The sequence below is a fragment of the Eubalaena glacialis genome, chromosome 7 (assembly GCF_028564815.1).
Source record: "Eubalaena glacialis isolate mEubGla1 chromosome 7, mEubGla1.1.hap2.+ XY, whole genome shotgun sequence".
In the NCBI taxonomy this organism is placed as follows: Eukaryota; Metazoa; Chordata; class Mammalia; order Artiodactyla; family Balaenidae; genus Eubalaena; species Eubalaena glacialis.
Genome location: NC_083722.1, coordinates 62997066 through 63014390, shown reverse-complemented (window position 1 = coordinate 63014390; position 17325 = coordinate 62997066). Strand labels below are relative to the sequence as shown.

Here is a 17325-nt window from a genome sequence, read left to right as displayed (position 1 = left end):
GATGTCGCCTGATTTTCAGGACCCCTGTAGTATTCATGACAAGAAACTACAGTTGGTTCAGTGTTTGCCTACCAAGGTCATGCCAGTTCATCTACAAACACCTGGAACATCTTTTCTGTGCATTGTTCATGAAAGAATAGTGCTCAAAAGGGGTAACAGTGACACATAAGCCAACATATATTGGAACAGAGAGTGAAGCAAACTGGTGGTAAAAACATGACCTTCCTCCATAAGGTCAAATAGTTTTATTTTGATTAAACACTACAATACAGTATATATCCATTAAAAAAAGAAAACTTTATAGTGTATATAAATTATTCCTTCCATTCATCAATTCTTTTCCATTACAGCTTTGGTACAATGTGATTTCAGTATATAATTTTTAAATACTTTTAGCATCACAAAGTCAACACAAAGTACAAAACTAATAATCCAAATTAGGGATATTATCATCTACACAGTGGTATTCAGTGGTAGGAGAAAATCTTACCTTGATGAATTCATGTCACTAGCTAAGCTAGAAAGGCATACCTAGCAGACATGATGGAAATATGCACCATTAACCAGCTAATGTGTGGATTAGTCTCTGTTTTTTTTGTTTGTTTTTTTGTTTTGTTTTGTTTTGTTTTTTACAGAATACCAGCAGCAGTCATTTGGGTGTTGAGTGAATACTTAAGTCCTCAGTGAGTTTTCGCACCTTGCTCCTCCTCCCTTAAAGGCCATGAGTAGCATCTGAAGACATGCACCATGGCCAGAGTGCTCAGAACTTGACCTGCCACCCAGCACTGCTCATACTGGCACAGTTGGTCCTGCAGCTGGCTGACATCACGGGGACAGTGCTGGAGGGACAGTGAGGGCCCATCAGCCTAAGGTTGTTCTGAGGGGTCGGCGGTGTGACGTTACAGTACACAGGAATTCCAGTGGCTGGGAGGGACCCTTGGCCTGCCTGGTTAGGTAGCATGATTGGCTGTTGGTAAGACTGCTGGGGCAGTCCTTGAGAACCCTGGGTCATTGGCACCTGTAGGAAGACACAAGACAGAAGCCTGTATGAAGAGGTTATTTTGGGGTGTCCCATGAGTTATAGTGGTGTCATCAAAAACAGTCATGCTTTTAGGTTCGAATCCCAGCTCTCCCTTTTATCAGCTGTTTCACATTGGGCAAGTCACTTAACCTCTCTGATTCTCTGAGTCCATCTGCATAATGTAACCTCCTTCAAAGTGCCCCTGAAAGGACTGCAGGGGTGTACAGCTCTTGGGACACATCTGGCTAGAAGTACATGCTCAGAAGATGTTAGTTCTGAGCCTCCTTCCTTCCTCTCTCCTGGCCCTCCAGGGACTGCCATCTGGACCTCCCACTCCGGATTTCTCTCAGTTTTGAAAAGCCACACTCCCATTCCGGTTTTACGCAAAGTGGTCTGGAGCCATCAATAGTAAAAGGGGATTCTGTCCCAGGAACCAGCTCACTCTCAACCTGCAGCTTTAGAGAACATCTCCTATCCAGTTGGAGGTAGAAACTGATGCAGTGTGACCAAGGATTGTCAGGGCAGGAGGACCGAGGATAAGTTCTCCAGGGCCAGAAGTAACCTGATGCAGCTAAATTTAATGATTAAAGTATTTCACCAACCCTTCACTACCCCCCGCCCCCTGCCAGGGTATTTCAGGATATACATTACAGAAGGGGGCATGACACTTTTTAAATACCCAGTGTGGGTTTAGTCTGGAAAATGCAGCTGTCAGGTCCAATAAATGCCCTTTAAATGACTCTGAGATGCCTTTTTAAAATCCCTTATAAGATAAATTTGTGGTGAAATGAAGTTTCTTTGGGTGTGACCAAAAACAAATGAAAATTTGCTGTGAGGACTTTCTCCCAGTAACTACAATTTCAACAGAATGCCCGAAGGTCCTCATGAATAGAACTTTAGACTAAAGAATTTTCTTCCATGAATAGAAAGTTTATACGGAATCACACTTAGCAGGGCATTCAAAAGCCACAGTAGTTACAGAAGTATACATTTCCCATTTTCTGCTTGTCTATTGTAATCTTGACTCAAAATCAACCGTCAACACTGGCTGGGCCTAGCACCTACCACCCAGCCAACCACCCGATATGCGGACATACCCACAGCCTGTACTTAGGCAAGTTCTGCTTTACAAAACACAATTTTCCGAGTTACTGATATGCACCTGATAATTAGACATGGTTGGGTAGGAGAGCATCACGCTTTGCACTGGAGTTCCCTGTTGGCTGCCCATCATGCCCTGACTCTGAGGTGGCTGCTGCACCCCCATGAGGCCTTGGAACCCCTGTTGACCAGACAAGACCGGCTGGTAACCTGTGAAGAAAAAACACCTTTTGAACTGGTTGTACCAAGAAGAACAATGATGATCTTGTACGGGATGAGAGCACTTCTTCACCAGGCAACCTGCAGACCTTTCAACCTCTGTATCAGGAGTGTGTATTTCCTAATAACGCATATCTTGCTTCTTAGGGTGGACAAGGGTATGACTCCAAAACATTCACTGATACTTCCATCCTTAAGAGTGGTCCAATGAGCGGGTTGTGACACTGGTAAATTCTTCATGATGCAAAGACGGGAACCTGTATTGACATTGGTTGACTGCTGTAAATTAAACCTTTCAGGTTTATCTTTTGCTTTGGTTTCAGTGATATTTGGAGAAGTCACACATTATCAAGTTTTTTCCTAATTAATTTGATTCATTCTCTTACCCTCTCGCTTTTCTGCATTACCTCACTTTACACAGAGATCACCAAACAGCCCGTTAACTTAGGATGCATTCTGTTTTCCATACCCTAGTGAACAAAATGACTCCCTACTCTACATAATTCAACGTTCATTGACTTAGACAAAAGGCAACAACAGCAGGTGTCTCATGCTTTTATTCTGTTCCACCACTAGCTCCCAAGAAAACGTTCTGGCAAAACACTCCCATAAGGGATCATGTACATATCATAGATAATACAGAATACAACACATAAAGAATGTATGTGTTTATGACCTTCTGGATGGGTCAGTTGGTAGGTTTTCTTTTCCTTCTTTTTTAAGTGGACCAGGATTTATTCTAATTATCTTAACCCCTACTACAAGATGTGGTTTAAAATGCATTCTTAAAAGAAGGCTGTGAACTGTTCTTACAAATATTGGGAAGAAAGTTGTGATGTAGGTGAAAATGACATGGTGATAGAGAAATAAAACAGATTTACTTCATGCTGTAAAATAAGGTCCTTCCAGAGCTCATACTATTAACTGTACTGAGTGCCTGGAAATCAGTGGAACTGCTGTCCTAATACAATTCCCTGCGAGAAAGTCTTTACAATCCTAGATTTTCTTAATGCAAACACTAAGTTTTACAACCAGATTTAAAAAATTGAAACAAAGGGTAAAAGATTCCTAATCAATCCACATTGTTTATACATAGACCTTGTTTTGAGTGCATGTGAGAGTTTTAACTGAGAAAGGGTAAAATTACATAAAGACTATAATGTGATTTTAAACACACAATACTTCGCTATCCTTTGCTCTGCAAAAATGTGTTTTCACTCATCTTAGAAATACTGTGGAAACGTGTCTTGCAGATAGTCACTGAGTTAGAGATAAACTCTATTCATCTAAGGAGATGGAAATAAGGTGTGGTCAGTTTGGAACACCCGAGAGAGCAAACTTGGGGATGTGCCGAGTTGGGAGGCCTGGACTGTGCCTGCATTGATTGGTAAGTGGAGCAGGTGTGTAACCTGGAAAGTCATCCTTTGACCTCCTTTATGTGTCCCATTTTTTTCATGTTCACGTTACTCTCCCTACTCCACTGTCATAGTGGTTTTCCTTACTAGGTTATTTTACATTCTTGCAAAGACACCGCATATTAAGAATGTAATTAAGGGTCCTGACCACCTTTCCTCCAGTTACGTTGTGTCGGTGGTAACACAGTCAAAGCCTCCCTTACATATACTTTGCGGGTCTAATTGATACCAGTAACCTCAGCTCAGAGGGTTTATACAATATGGCAAAGTGTTTGCAGTTTATACAGTATGGAAAAGTCATCAGACTGGGGAACAAGAAATGTGACTTAAGGCCATGTCATGGCCCTTACTACCTCCCAGAATGCCTCATATGCAGGGAGAAATTTAACATTAATTGTAAAAAATTGTTTTCTATGATTTCCCATTGTCTAGATCTACCACTCTTATTCATATACCTGTTGGCCCTAAAAAAATTCTGTTGCTGTTTTACTATTATTATGACATTACTCCTAGCCACATCAAATTCACTGTCACATGAATTGTATATGTTAAAAAAATAACCTGGCATGATTATAGAAAATTCATGACCACAGCCTTCCTTACCATTTCCTAGTTCTATAACCAAGAGCAGGCAATGTGAACACACTTGCAAGTCCGTGTAATGGTGCCTTATTTCTGGCTGAAGATTCAAAGTACAGGTTGAAAATGAGAGAAATGTCTTCTAAAAATCTGACTTATATTTGGTCTTCTGGTGAAAGCCCAGTTGGCCTCAATGGTCCTGTTGCAGAATACACACGGCTATTATGTAAACAAAAAGAGGAGAGGAAAGGAGGGGAGAGGGGAGGGCAGGAGAGGTCCCGTGGCCTTGCGTCTAAAGATGATGTATTTGCTCATTGAATCGTTCCATCCTTTCACCGAGTCATCTTCAGAATGACTCTGTTTCACAGAGTCTGTTCAAAAATAAATTGAGGTGGCCTATGAAAGATTCATTTATTACATCAGCTCTATAAACCAAAATTGGGGTGAAAGGAAAAATAAGTCTGATGATAACAGAGTTAAGACATACAGAAAACAGAATGTCTTGGTAGAAAGGGGAAGCAACTGTCAAATAATATTCAAGGAGAGAAAAAGAGTGAGGAGGTTGGGTGGCCTCGTCCCAGTAAAGGTGCACGGCCCGGGAGGGTGTGATTCATCTTTGCTGAGCACACAGATGCAGGGACACTGCGACGTCGCCCTCCCCAAGCCCCCTCTGCCTGATGATTTGTGAACTTTAATATTCAGTCATGCATAGCAATGGGCTACCAGCTGTGCACTGGGATTCCCACAGTAAACACACTTAAGGCAAATAAAGATTTATGTGGGGAGCGAATCATGCCATACAATTTCCAAATGAAAACTTAAGTGTAAGGAAAGCCCAATTTATATTCATGAACCCCATTCATTTCTCAATTTGCTCTCCAGGCAAGAAATTTACACCTGGAATGGTTTAATTGGAGGGCCCCATTTCTTTACCTGATGCTACAGAAGGTAGGCAGCAGAATGGTCCTTGAGCCAGGAGGCTATTTGGAATGTGAATCTGAGCTCCGGTCCAGGAATAGACAAATAGAAATGTGATAGCAGTGACCTAAGCACGAACTAACAGGGTCTACCGGGGACACAGCTCGCCTGAAGGCGGAGGTGGCAGCGCTGGCTGGTGGCAACCTGCTTATCTCGTCTATTCAAATGAGAAATGTGTTCCAGTTTGTCAATTCTTAGCTGTGAAATGATCAGTTTTTCATATTTATTGAGGATTAGTAGATAGAATGCATCTGACAAAACAGAAATAGCAAAAGTAACTGCCCTGTAGGCTTGCTATGGTAATCACAAAGACATTAGCTATTTTTATTATTCCTTTTTCAGTTGAGATTAATTCAGTTTTCAAGTCACATGCATCATTTATTTTCTGAAGGTAAAAAGGTTAGGAAAGGACAAATGCCTCCTAGCAAATAAATGAGTACCCTCTACTAAGACGGAGGAGTTATAACATTTAAAATGTCTGGAGCTTACAAATCTGAAAATTTAATATTGTTTTGACTAAAATACAGCAGTTATTGAATACTATTTGTAGTCAGAGGATAATTCATTAATATTCTGTCAAGGAAACATTTCGCTGGATGTAGCATATTTATGAAAAATCAGAATGTTAATTGGGATTACAATTTAGGAATTATAAATTGCATGATTGTGACTGACATTATTTTAACTCTTATTTGAATACACTGTTACAGAGCCAACATTTTGGAAATGAATGAATGACAAAGTCGTAACCTGTATTTTCAGGGTTTTGATTCCCTGGCTGTTGTTGGTTATAAAGGTTGACGATGAGGAAGGGTGTAGTTAAGAGGGCAAATATCTACAGAGCAAAGTAATTGAGAAGCTAGACAGTTCTCATCACCTCCCCAAACCCACCCAAGCAGTGTAATTTTCCTGTTGGGTTTATTAAGTATTCTTAAAATGGTAGAATGCCTTTTCAAATGATTAAAGTTAATAATCTGCTTAATAGAAGATATGACTTATCTTGGATGAACCAACATACACACATTTCTCCAGGTTTCTAAGGAACCAGCTAGCTGATTCTGAATTCAAAGTCTGTTCTTTGTACATGGTATTGAGATGGAATTACAGTAGTTCAGTTGTGGCACGGCTGGCGAAGACTATGAAAAAGAAAAAAAATGCTTATCCAGGGCTGGCTTGTCCCTTTGCCGAATTTTTATAGTTCATGCGTTGCACACACCACTGCCTAATGTCTGCCTGGTTTGGTTTCTTGGTTTCCTATCAAATTCCTCTACACTTTCATCTTCTTTAAAGATTTTCCATTTTAAAGGAGCTAACAAGCTATATTTATTGATCACTTACTCCGATCCAAGCAGTAAATTGAGCACTTTTACTTTATTGTCACAAGAATCCTGGGAGGCAGTGTTCTTAAACTCCTTTTACAAGAGAGACAACTGTGATTTCGATGTAGACATTGTCAGGGTCAGACAGCTAGTAGGAGGGAAAGCTAGAATTTAAGTTGTGGTTTTCTCACTTGTGCATCCCTGCTTTTACTCCCTAAATTGTAGAACTATTTATTATACATTCTTCCAACTTTCATACCTTAGCATAAATCCCCTTAGCATGGCAGGTACTCAATGGCTATTCATTGCATTAATTGTTTTCTCAATAGTTAAAACAATTAAGTAAAGAGGACAAGAGTTATGATCCATAGTCTGTTGAACAAGATCTTGCTGATAGCAAAGGAAAAAAATCAAAGGTAAAGCATAATTGTCCGACAGAATCAACTCAGACCACGTAATAACGTTTTAAAGGTTTGTTACTCAGATACTGGGACACTAGACAGGCAGTCAGGTTGGGGTAGGGTCAAATGGATTCTAGTCCCTTCATTTACTTAATTAGTTTCTAATCAGTGGAAACTACAGTTTTCAATTACTAAGACCATTTCAAATAACGCCTCTCCTCACAATCTTTGAAGACTCTGTATATTTATTTACTCTGGATTGTTTTCTCAAAATATAAGGTAAAAATAACTTATTTGCACATTAAGTGTAACATCAGTTCTGTTATTTGACTGCACCAGGCAACTTGCTGCCCCTAGGAAAGTCACTTGACCTTTGGAAACAAAAATAGTATCTGTAGTATTTGAAAGATAAAAGTGGGTAAGAGAAAGAAGATACACAGAAACTCTGCGAAACAGCCTAGGATGTCAGAGAAATCAAAATCCCCCAGGCCACTTAGAGGCGGCTGTACTTTCGGAGTTTATAGACTGCTCTCATCAGTGTTCTAATTCTATCAACACTATGGATTTGTTCCCCAGTTTTACTTCGTTATGAAGGCATTGTCTTTAAGACAGGTCCTTTCTGGCTTCACCTACCTACAGCACCTTGGTGCTCAAGGTAGGTTTGAGTAGGGAGAACAGATGTATCCTATGGTATCACGATATCGCTATGGTTTCCTGAAAGAGGAACCACCACCTTATGCTTCAGAAAGTGGATTTGGGGTACTGATAGCCCCTCGCCCACCTCAGGGAGAGTGGAAGATGCCCTCGACAGTTCCACTGACGTTGAGGCCTCCCAGAACCAGGGGGTCCTCTGGGACTAAGGAGGCATCTGATTTCACTGGCCTTTACAGACACTGTCCCACTCTTACTCCTAGGTGCTGACTCCCTGGTGTGACAGTGTAGGTGAAGTGGGGTCAACTTTGAAAAGCAAGGTGTGTATCTTTTGAAGCATTTTGCCTGTATGTCAACCTCCCAAATTATGTGACCTGAAACCCCACGTAGGACTTTTAAAACAAGAAAGCCATACAGACTGCATCGGAAGATACTTTTTTTCAAACGTGTCCAAAAATTAAGATATAGGATAAAAGTATCTAGCCTGGACATCATAATAAGATAATGTTTTCTTCTTATATATGAAGTAAAATAGCATAAAAAAGTCAGAAAGAGGAGTATAAAAAACTGCTTTTTTGGGGGGGCTCTTGAAGCCCATTATGACTTCTTTCATCTTTGTGTGTCTGCCTTCATCTTATTTCCTGGCAGTCTCTGCATCCATCCTCTTTCTCACCATTTATTATTCAGTGGTTTCATTCCTTAAAAACAAGATGGAGAATGAGCCATGGGGAGGCTGCACGGGAATAGAGGGAAGCCCAGTCCGTCCTAACGAACTTGAGGAAAGCTGTCACAGGCCGTCAGTGGAACTACGCTTCGTGAAGCAGTAGTTTTTCTTCCTACTTGCTCTTTTGCTCATTAGCTTTCCTACTGCACAGAGTGTAATTCTTAAAAGCCTCCTTACTGTCCCCCTTGAACGTCCACGCATGGGTCATTTTCTAATGGCCGTACACATCAGATGAACCATCCTATTACTACAAGCTCGGGGCCTCTTCACTGTAATTAGACCATCCAGATCCATGTTATCGCAACTACAAAGTTGGTTTTCTTTCTCTCTTTCTTTTTTTTTTTAAATCAGGGCAAACATGAGAGACACTGTTAAGTGACTACAGGAATGGCTCATGCATGGAATTTCAATGAATGCCTCTGAGGGAAGCCGGCATTGAATTCCATTTTAAAAGGACGAGGCTGTCATATTATTGAAGTAATTCTCTGAACTTTCCTGGCCCTGAGTGCTGTGCTGACAGCCAGAGAGCTTCCACAGCCCACAGGGAGAAAACCTGCATGAGCCTCACAAACGTTTTACTTTCTTAATGAGGCCATGTGGCTTAGAAGATAATGCGGCATTCTTGCGTTTCTGCACATCTACCAGTGTTAATTACGGATGCGCGCACACCAGGCTAGGTGACAGCGAATTGTTGCTGAGGCAGCTTGAAGGAGTTCTTTCCCCAGACTAAGCTCGGGGCAAAGTCAAGACAAAGATGGTTCTAATCATGCCCCACAGTAGCATTCCCTCTGGTGGATATTTTCACTGATGAATTGTTTTTGATCAGCTGGCCAGAACAGGACAGTCGTGAGGTCAAAAGTCATGGGGTCAATACCATTGTGATCATATTACTGTCAGTCACTGTCACATAGCTACAGGCTGTAACCTAGCCCTGGCCAACTATTTTTTTTTTAAAGATTTTTTTGATGTGAACCATTTTTAAAGTCTTTATTGAATTTGTTACAGTATTGCTTCTGTTTTATGTTTTGGTTTTTTGGCCGGGAGGCATGTGGGATCTTAGCTCCGCAACCAGGGATCGAACCTGCACCCCCTGCATTGGAAGGCGAAGTCCCAACCACTGGACCATCAGGGAACTCCCTGGCCAAACTATTTTGAAAATAAGTTCTATGGTCATAGATTCAATCTGTAGAAACCCACATCAAAACAAAAAAACATAAAAAAACCAAAAACCACTTACTTTAGAGTCAATCAAAAGTGCTCTGTTTATATAGGAAAGTGTTATATGTTATTTTTCCGAATAGTCAAAGATAACTATCTTCTTTTCTTCAATTCCAGACTGGCAGGGTTCTTAACTAAACTTTATTCTAGTGGTAGATTTAACAATAACATTGTTCCACTGGTAGAGCCTGCTGGGAGGCAAGAGCAATAATCCAGGGCAGAGACAGTAAAGACAGGCACTAAGGCAGACACTGGATTACACTGGACTGTACACTGGACTGTACACTGGATTACACTGGACTGTACACTGGACTGTACACTGGATTACACTGGATGTACACTGGATTACACTGGACTGTACACTGGACTATACACAACTGTACACTGGATGTACACTGGGATGTACACTGGACTGTACACTGGACTGTACACTGGATGTACACTGGATTACACTGTACACTGGACTGTACACTGGACTGTACACTGGATTACACTGGACTGTACACTGGACTGTACACTGGATTACACTGGATGTACACTGGATGTACACTGGACTGTACATTGGATTACACTGGACTGTACACTGGACTGTACACTGGACTGTACCCAGGATGGTACACGATGTACCCTGGGTGTACACTGGGCTGTACAATGGATGGTACACTGGACATACACTGGACTGTACACCAGATGTGCACAGATGTGCCCTTGGACTGCACACCAGATGTGCACAGATGTGCACTGGACTGTACACCAGATTGCACTTGGACTGTACACCAGATGTGCCCTTGGACTGCATACGAGATGTACACTGTACATGTGATATGCACTGGACTGTACACTATACACTGGAATATACCCTGGACTGTACCCTGGACTGTACACTATATACTGGACTGTACCCTGGACTGTACACTATACTGTACACTATGTACACTGAGATGTACACTATACACTGGAATGTACCCTGGACTGTACACTATACACTGGACTGTATCCTGGACTGTACCCTGGACTGTACACTGTATGTACACTGAGATGTACACCGGGCTGTACAGTGGCTGTACACTGGACTGTGAAGAAACTGAAGCACCAGCATGATGTTTTCTGGTACATTGTGGACACACATCCTTTGAACATACATATGCAAAATGCCAAGCTCTAATTGATTTCAGGATTTAGTTTCTTCTGATTTTTCCTTGCAGTCCAGGTAGACACATCAGTCCGTTTTCAATCTCAAGATGCCAAAAAAGTTTAAAAGTCAACTTGCTTACATTTTATTACAACCAAAGAGTGAGTGATTCTAAATTATATAATGTATAGCTCAAAAACAAAAACCCCACAACTGAACTTGGTATAAATGTACGTATTCTACCCATGACTAATGTTTTCCAAGGAGAAAATAAATATGGGGATAAACATTTGTAAAGTTCTCATCATAGGGTTCAGGGAACATAACTCCTGAGTCCCTTGTTTGCTGTCTCTTTATCAGTTTCCCGACAGATGGCCCCAAAGTAAAGCTGCTGGGCACCAGATGATGTCACAACTCTAAGCAACAATTAAGAGATACTTTCTGTTCATCTACGTAATCAACCCATGATTATCCTTGTTAGCAGCAATAAGAACAATCTTTACTCTCACCATGCGGGGGACTGTTATTTAAAAGAAGTGTTGCTTTTATCTGGGTTGAGACAACAATTAGAAATCTACAGGCTTGTCCACACAAATACAAATGTGCTTATCATTTTAGCTGGAATCAGAGTATATGGTCCACACTTAAATCGTATTTCACAATAATTAATTAGAGTAAATATAAAATTGAAGGACAAATGGTCTTCCACCCAAGGCCTGCAAGAGTAAAACTCACATTTCATCATGGTTAAATGCTTTATAAGCACCTAAATAGAGCATGAGCGTTTTAAGATAGTCACAACCTTTGTTGCCTGCTGACTTCAATGTAATGAGATGATGCAAATACGCTGGGTCTAAGAGAACCAGCCGAGGCCTCAGGTTCTGTCCGCGGAAGGACACCAGGCTGTGCTGAGAGTGTGCTAAACCAGGGCCATCCTTCCCAGCAAGCTGTGTATGCTGCCTTCTTGGAGCTTTGGATTCTCAAGGTTTGCCACTCAGTCCTGCCTCATCATCTTGTCTCCATGTTTGAGTCCCTGCTTCCCTGCCCAGCTGGAACTCTTCTCCCTGGTCAATGGTTCTCAGCATTTTCCTGTCTCTGAATAACTTGGTCACTTGGTTAAAGTGACCAAGTTAAAACACACATATTGCTGGGCTCCAACCCCAGAGGTTCTGATTCAGTAGGTTTGGGTGGGGCCTGAGAATGTGCCTTCCTGACAAGTGCCCATGGGATGCTGATGCCACTGGTCTGGGGACCATACTTTGGGAATCACTGCTGGACCTTGGGTCTCAATAAATACTTGAATTCCTTGAATTCGTATCGTTTAACTCGCTTAATTTTCCCTTCATAGAGCGGCACATTCTGTGGGGGGCCATCTCTCCTCTTTGATTTCATTTTCCTTATCTGTAAAATGGGGACCATCCTGTCTCAAGGGGTGTTAGGATGGTCCAAGATGCACCTCTTGTAAGACAAATCCCAGGGACCGAGCGCCTGGCAATGACCAAGATATGTGACTGCCCTGCCCCTGTTCTTTGCACTTTCCACCTTGTATGAACTTGAATTAAATTTTATTACTGATTTAGGTCTTGCTTCCCAGGTAGATTATAATCCTCTGGAAGAGGAAGCATATCTTATGCATCTGGGCCTAGCCCTGTATTCTACATTCAGTGTCTCAAGAACATTTTATCAATGATGTTGATAAAAAACCGTCCTCATTGCATTCACCCTAAACGACTCTTACCATGTCACATTACAGAAAATAAGCCAACAAACAAAAACCTCAAGGAAAAGAATGAAGAAGCAAATGTACTCAGAAGAGAGAGCCCCCAGCCCTGCCCATGCGTGAGGCATGGCCAAAGGGAAACAATTTATCACCATCACAGTAGAATAAAGACAAAGACGAGCGGTTGCCAAATGTTTTCTCTTAGCCCCTTTGCCTCTGGAAAAAAGAAGTTCCTTCCAGCAGCAAATCAAGAGGGCACAGCACAGTTTTCTACTTCCACCTGATGCTACTGGGATAGGCAATAAAGGAAAGGAGAAGATGCGGGAAGGAGCTGAAAAAGGGAGGGGGAGAGGGAAGGAAAACCCATTGGAGACACTGTTTGGCCTTCTCAAACCTATCTATCTGCTAGCACTTGGTGAGGCATCTAGGAAAATAAACCAGATTTCTGTAGCCTCGTGTCTTTGGGACATAACTGTGAGTTTGCTAACCCGTGGTTATGCTCCCTTGTGACTGTGTCTCAATCTTCGTTTGGCCTAAAAAAAAAGGCAAGCAAGAAACCTGGACCTCACCTACTTTCCCTCCTACAGCATACGGCTGGAATTGCTTGCTTTTCTAAATCTCTTCTTGGCCCCCCCTAAGCCTGAAGTCCTTCAACCTGAGTGGGAACAATGGATCGGAGATCTCCTGGCCCAACGGGCTCCGGGTGATGAAGCTGGAGTTTAGAGGGCTAAGAAGGCACAGGATCGCACACAGAATTTCTCATAAACTGGGGACTAAATCCCATTTTCCTGTTAGTCCCTTTGCTAGCATACATCGTGCTATATAGTGCTTCTTCCAAATAAGACAGACTGGACTGCTAGGCATAGTTTTGTTTCCTAGCCACACATGCGTTGGCTCTGTTGCTGTTATCATGTTATTACTAAGAGTTTGGAGAATAGAACTCGTGTATGTGAACTGGAGTTCACCAAGCTTGTTTCTAGGAGCTACCAACAGACTTTTCTAAGATAACCCACAGTAGGGCATTAGGGAGAAAGAAAAGAAAAGTTTGGAGATTCAAGGAACATATCATGAGTTGCAAAAACCAGAATCACACCATCTCTTTTGAAACTATCATCAGACTGACTGTATCTCAATGTTTAGGTACAGATATTAGCAGTTATTTACCAACAGGCAACATTCCCAGGAGGTTATATACTGGGTTAATACGGACCATGCTTGCATTAACTCAAACCAGGAGAACAAGCATTTGTTCCCCTTTCTTCATCCAAGCTCATAGTAACCTTTATGGCCTGTGCCTTACTGAGTTAAGCACTTGTGGAGCGGGTGCCGTTATGACTCTCATTTTCCAGACAATGAAAGTGAAGCACAAGGAATCCAGGTAGATTGTTTAGGGCCATGCAGCCTAGAAGAACCAGAATTGAGTCAGGGGTATCTACTAATTTCTTCCCACCTCCAGTTCAGGGTCCTGGCAGGCAACAGAATTGCGCTCCAGTGATTCATCCAAAGAGGTGTTAATAAAGAGAGTATTGCCAAATGAGTAGGCAAGTTACGTGACCAACAGGCGAGGGAGGCACCCAGAGCCTAACAACAGGAAGGACCGTTTTCTCCCTTCAGCCTGCAGGTCTCAGGGGAGGAGCCAGTGTTACCAGAAGCCAGTAAGAGCCTAGGGGCCACCTGGAGAGCCAACTGCACTGCAACGGAGGGAGGAGCCGGAGAGACTCTGATCTCCCTCTTCCTCTGCCCTCTGACGCCTTCCATTAGCAAAACCCACCTGGAAGCCACAGGACAAAGGAAGCTAACAGAAGGATGGAGAGTGGCTGTGTGATGAGAGGAGAAGCAAACGGAATAACCAGCACACCCCTTCCCTTCAAAAAGTACAAGGAATACACTCCTATGTCAAGCAGTATTCCCCAAGCCACTGCGCCAACCTGATCAAATGAAGATTTTAAAGAGAGGTGGATGATAATTTTAGCGGAGTACTGTCTCTTGGTTTTATAGATGTATTTTTTTTTTTCCCTCAGAAATTATCTTTTTTTTTTAACACCTGATGATGTGTCAGACTATGCACTTAGCATGACTGCTTCAGCAATTAAGTAAATGTTAACTCTCAAATTTAGATGTCACTGGCTATTAGGGCAGAATATTTGACTCTCAGCCCTAATGCTTGCCTTTCCATTTTGAGGCAATGGCATTGTTTGTAGGGAATTTGAGAATAACTTAGGAAGTACTATTCAGTTATGTTACTGTTTAAATATCCTGTAGGGTAGAGAAAAAAAGTTAAATTATGATTCAACTCAAGCAGTGCTACTCATTTTGTTGAATTTGACATATTTTCCTTTGCCGGCTGCAGAACCAGATCGCTGCGATCAAATGGATAACAATGGGCAAAGGATATTTCGGGAGAAAATGAAAAAGAAAAAAGGAGGGTCTAGTTTATTTCCACAATGACCTTCAATGATCCCTGCATTCCCCAAGCATATTTGGCTTAGAAAATGTTCTGCTATATGTTAGTCTCAAGTTTAGTACATTTAGCCATAATTGTTTCAGATATTTAAAGGAATTATCAGCAAGATGAAATACTGGAAAAGAATACTTAAATGAGACTTCAAATTCGCCTTCTGGTGTTAAATCTGAGTTTCTGCTTCCTAATAGAAAAATCACAGGCTCTGTAATCAGACAGACAAGAGGCTGATTGCTAAGTCTTCCACCCACTGGCTCCGTGACTGGGAAGTTATCTATTATCCTTGAGCTTTGTCTTGCTTGCCTATTAATTTCCAACTTCCCAGGGCTTTTATGAAGATCAAGTAGATATGAGTGAGTCACACGTCCTCAGACACCGCATTGACTACATGGTAATTGGCATTTGTCTCCACCAAATGATGCTATGTAAAAATGAAAGTATTTTCACTCCCTGCAGAATTGTACCTTACATGAAGAACAAACTGGGTGTTGATAGTACCAGGAAGGACTCCAAATGCCAAAAAAAGTTCCTGGAACTGCCCCATTTAGCTCACAATGTTCAGGCTTCACTACCCCAAATTTCCTATGAGCCAAGACACAGTCACCTGGACGTGACCGTGGGCGCTGCAATGAATGTGTTCCTCTGACCTGGGTTTATGAGGAAAGTGTAATAATCTCTAGTAGCAAAAAGCAGCAGACGCAGCTCTGAACGTAAAGGTAGGCAAAGCACTCAGTATAGCAGGGAGTGGAAGAGGCAAGCTAATCATACCTGCGGACGCTGTGTGCAGGTGGGAATCATTTGCCAAGGCCTGTGTGTCCAGACTCCAAGCACTGGCGCAGCACCGATTTCTAGGCTGTAACTTTAAGACAGCCAGGGTGCTGTCTGTCCTTTGTTTAGAGACTTTGCTCCAAGTTTATCACCAAAGACTCACTCAGAGAAATGTGAGGCTTCCTTTTGTTCCCATATAAGAAACAGACCCAGTTTCCCTCTTCTCTTGTGTCCTAATATAAAGCTGTCTCAGAGCAAAAGAAAACTGGGGGGAATCTGGGTTCAAGCAGGTGCCTTTCCAACTTTTTTTTGGTGACTTAATGAATGGAGCCCCCTCTCATCACATCAAAGATAAGATACAAAGTGGCAAACCCTCCTCTGCTTCCCCTGGCCAGCTGCTCTCACTGGGGGCCCATCTCCTAACTCAGACGATTCTGATGCTTCCCAGCACCTAGAACCCCTGAGATCCTTGCAGAGGGACAGAGAATCTTCCACTTTAGGAATATTTCTAACCTAACCATTCTGTACTATTTTTTTATGCAAGATGATTAAGCAAGCAATTTTTAGGAAAAAAGTATATTTTCAATGAATGTATTATTGATTATACAGTATTCTTTCAAATGCAATATTTAATAATATTCATGATATATCTGGACCAATTTTACTTTTTCCCATTTAACAAATGACACGTGATGTTTCATTTGTTTTCTATTTAACTATGTGAGGGGGAAAAAAAATCATGATTTGTGAATAAATATCTTTCAAAATGTTCAGCTTGGGGACCAAATGAATACTAAAATGGGCATTTAAGTTAAAGGCATGTTAAAGTGCCAAAATAGATTTTTTAAATACTTTTTGACTTGATGTTTCGAAATGTTACACTTTATGCATTAAAAATCAACTGACTGGTTTTGATAATTTTTGTGTTTTGTTTCTAATTGATGAGATGAGATAAAAGGATTCCTGCTGCTCACTGCAAGCCCTTATCCCCAAAAAACACACTGCAGATTACAGACAGCCTTCATTCTTCCCAAACAAAAAAACAAATTAGATATAAATGTCATTATGTCCCTCTCTTAAACTTTGGCATGTATTTATTTATTTCTGATCATCAGTTTTTATTTAATACATATTGTCCAAAGGGGCACAAAATTAAGATTAAAATCTAACTCCCTCACTTCTAAAACTGTTTTTTTTTTTTTTTTAATAACCTAGCAAATACTGCATTTATATATAAGGGGACCACATGTGTCTACTAATGCCAGTTACTCTAGTGTAATTATTAATAGCCTTCCTTTTCACTCTCAAATCAGTATGGGTTCAGATAAGAAATTTTTCAGTTACTATATATAGGTATATACATATACTGTACACATTTACACACATATATACATATATATGTGTTTTCATGGGTATGCATATGCATATATGTATATGTATACATAAATATACTTTTTTAGGAATTGAGTGAAGATTTTTATGATATGAATTTAGAGAAATGTCACTCTTTTTGTGCTCTGCATATCTTGCATTGCAACATTGGCTGTTCTCTCTCTTCCTGTTCTGTTATGCATATAAGCTAAACAATGTATAGCTTCAAATGGAAACTACTTAAATC

At 41.2% G+C, this 17325-nt stretch overlaps 1 protein-coding gene across 1 annotated transcript in view; it reads right to left on the bottom strand.

Moving 5' to 3' along the window:
- Positions 1-559: 559 nt before the first annotated feature.
- The window catches only part of ARPP21 (cAMP regulated phosphoprotein 21), a 154829-nt gene continuing 138063 nt past the window's right edge, over positions 560-17325 (bottom strand). Inside the window, exons 19-20 of the mRNA XM_061195242.1 lie at positions 2184-2332; positions 560-1018 (exon numbers count right to left, since the gene is read on the bottom strand). Of these exons, the coding sequence (XP_061051225.1) occupies positions 761-1018; positions 2184-2332 (407 nt within the window). The 3' untranslated portion in view covers positions 560-760. The remainder of the gene's footprint in view (positions 1019-2183; positions 2333-17325) is intronic.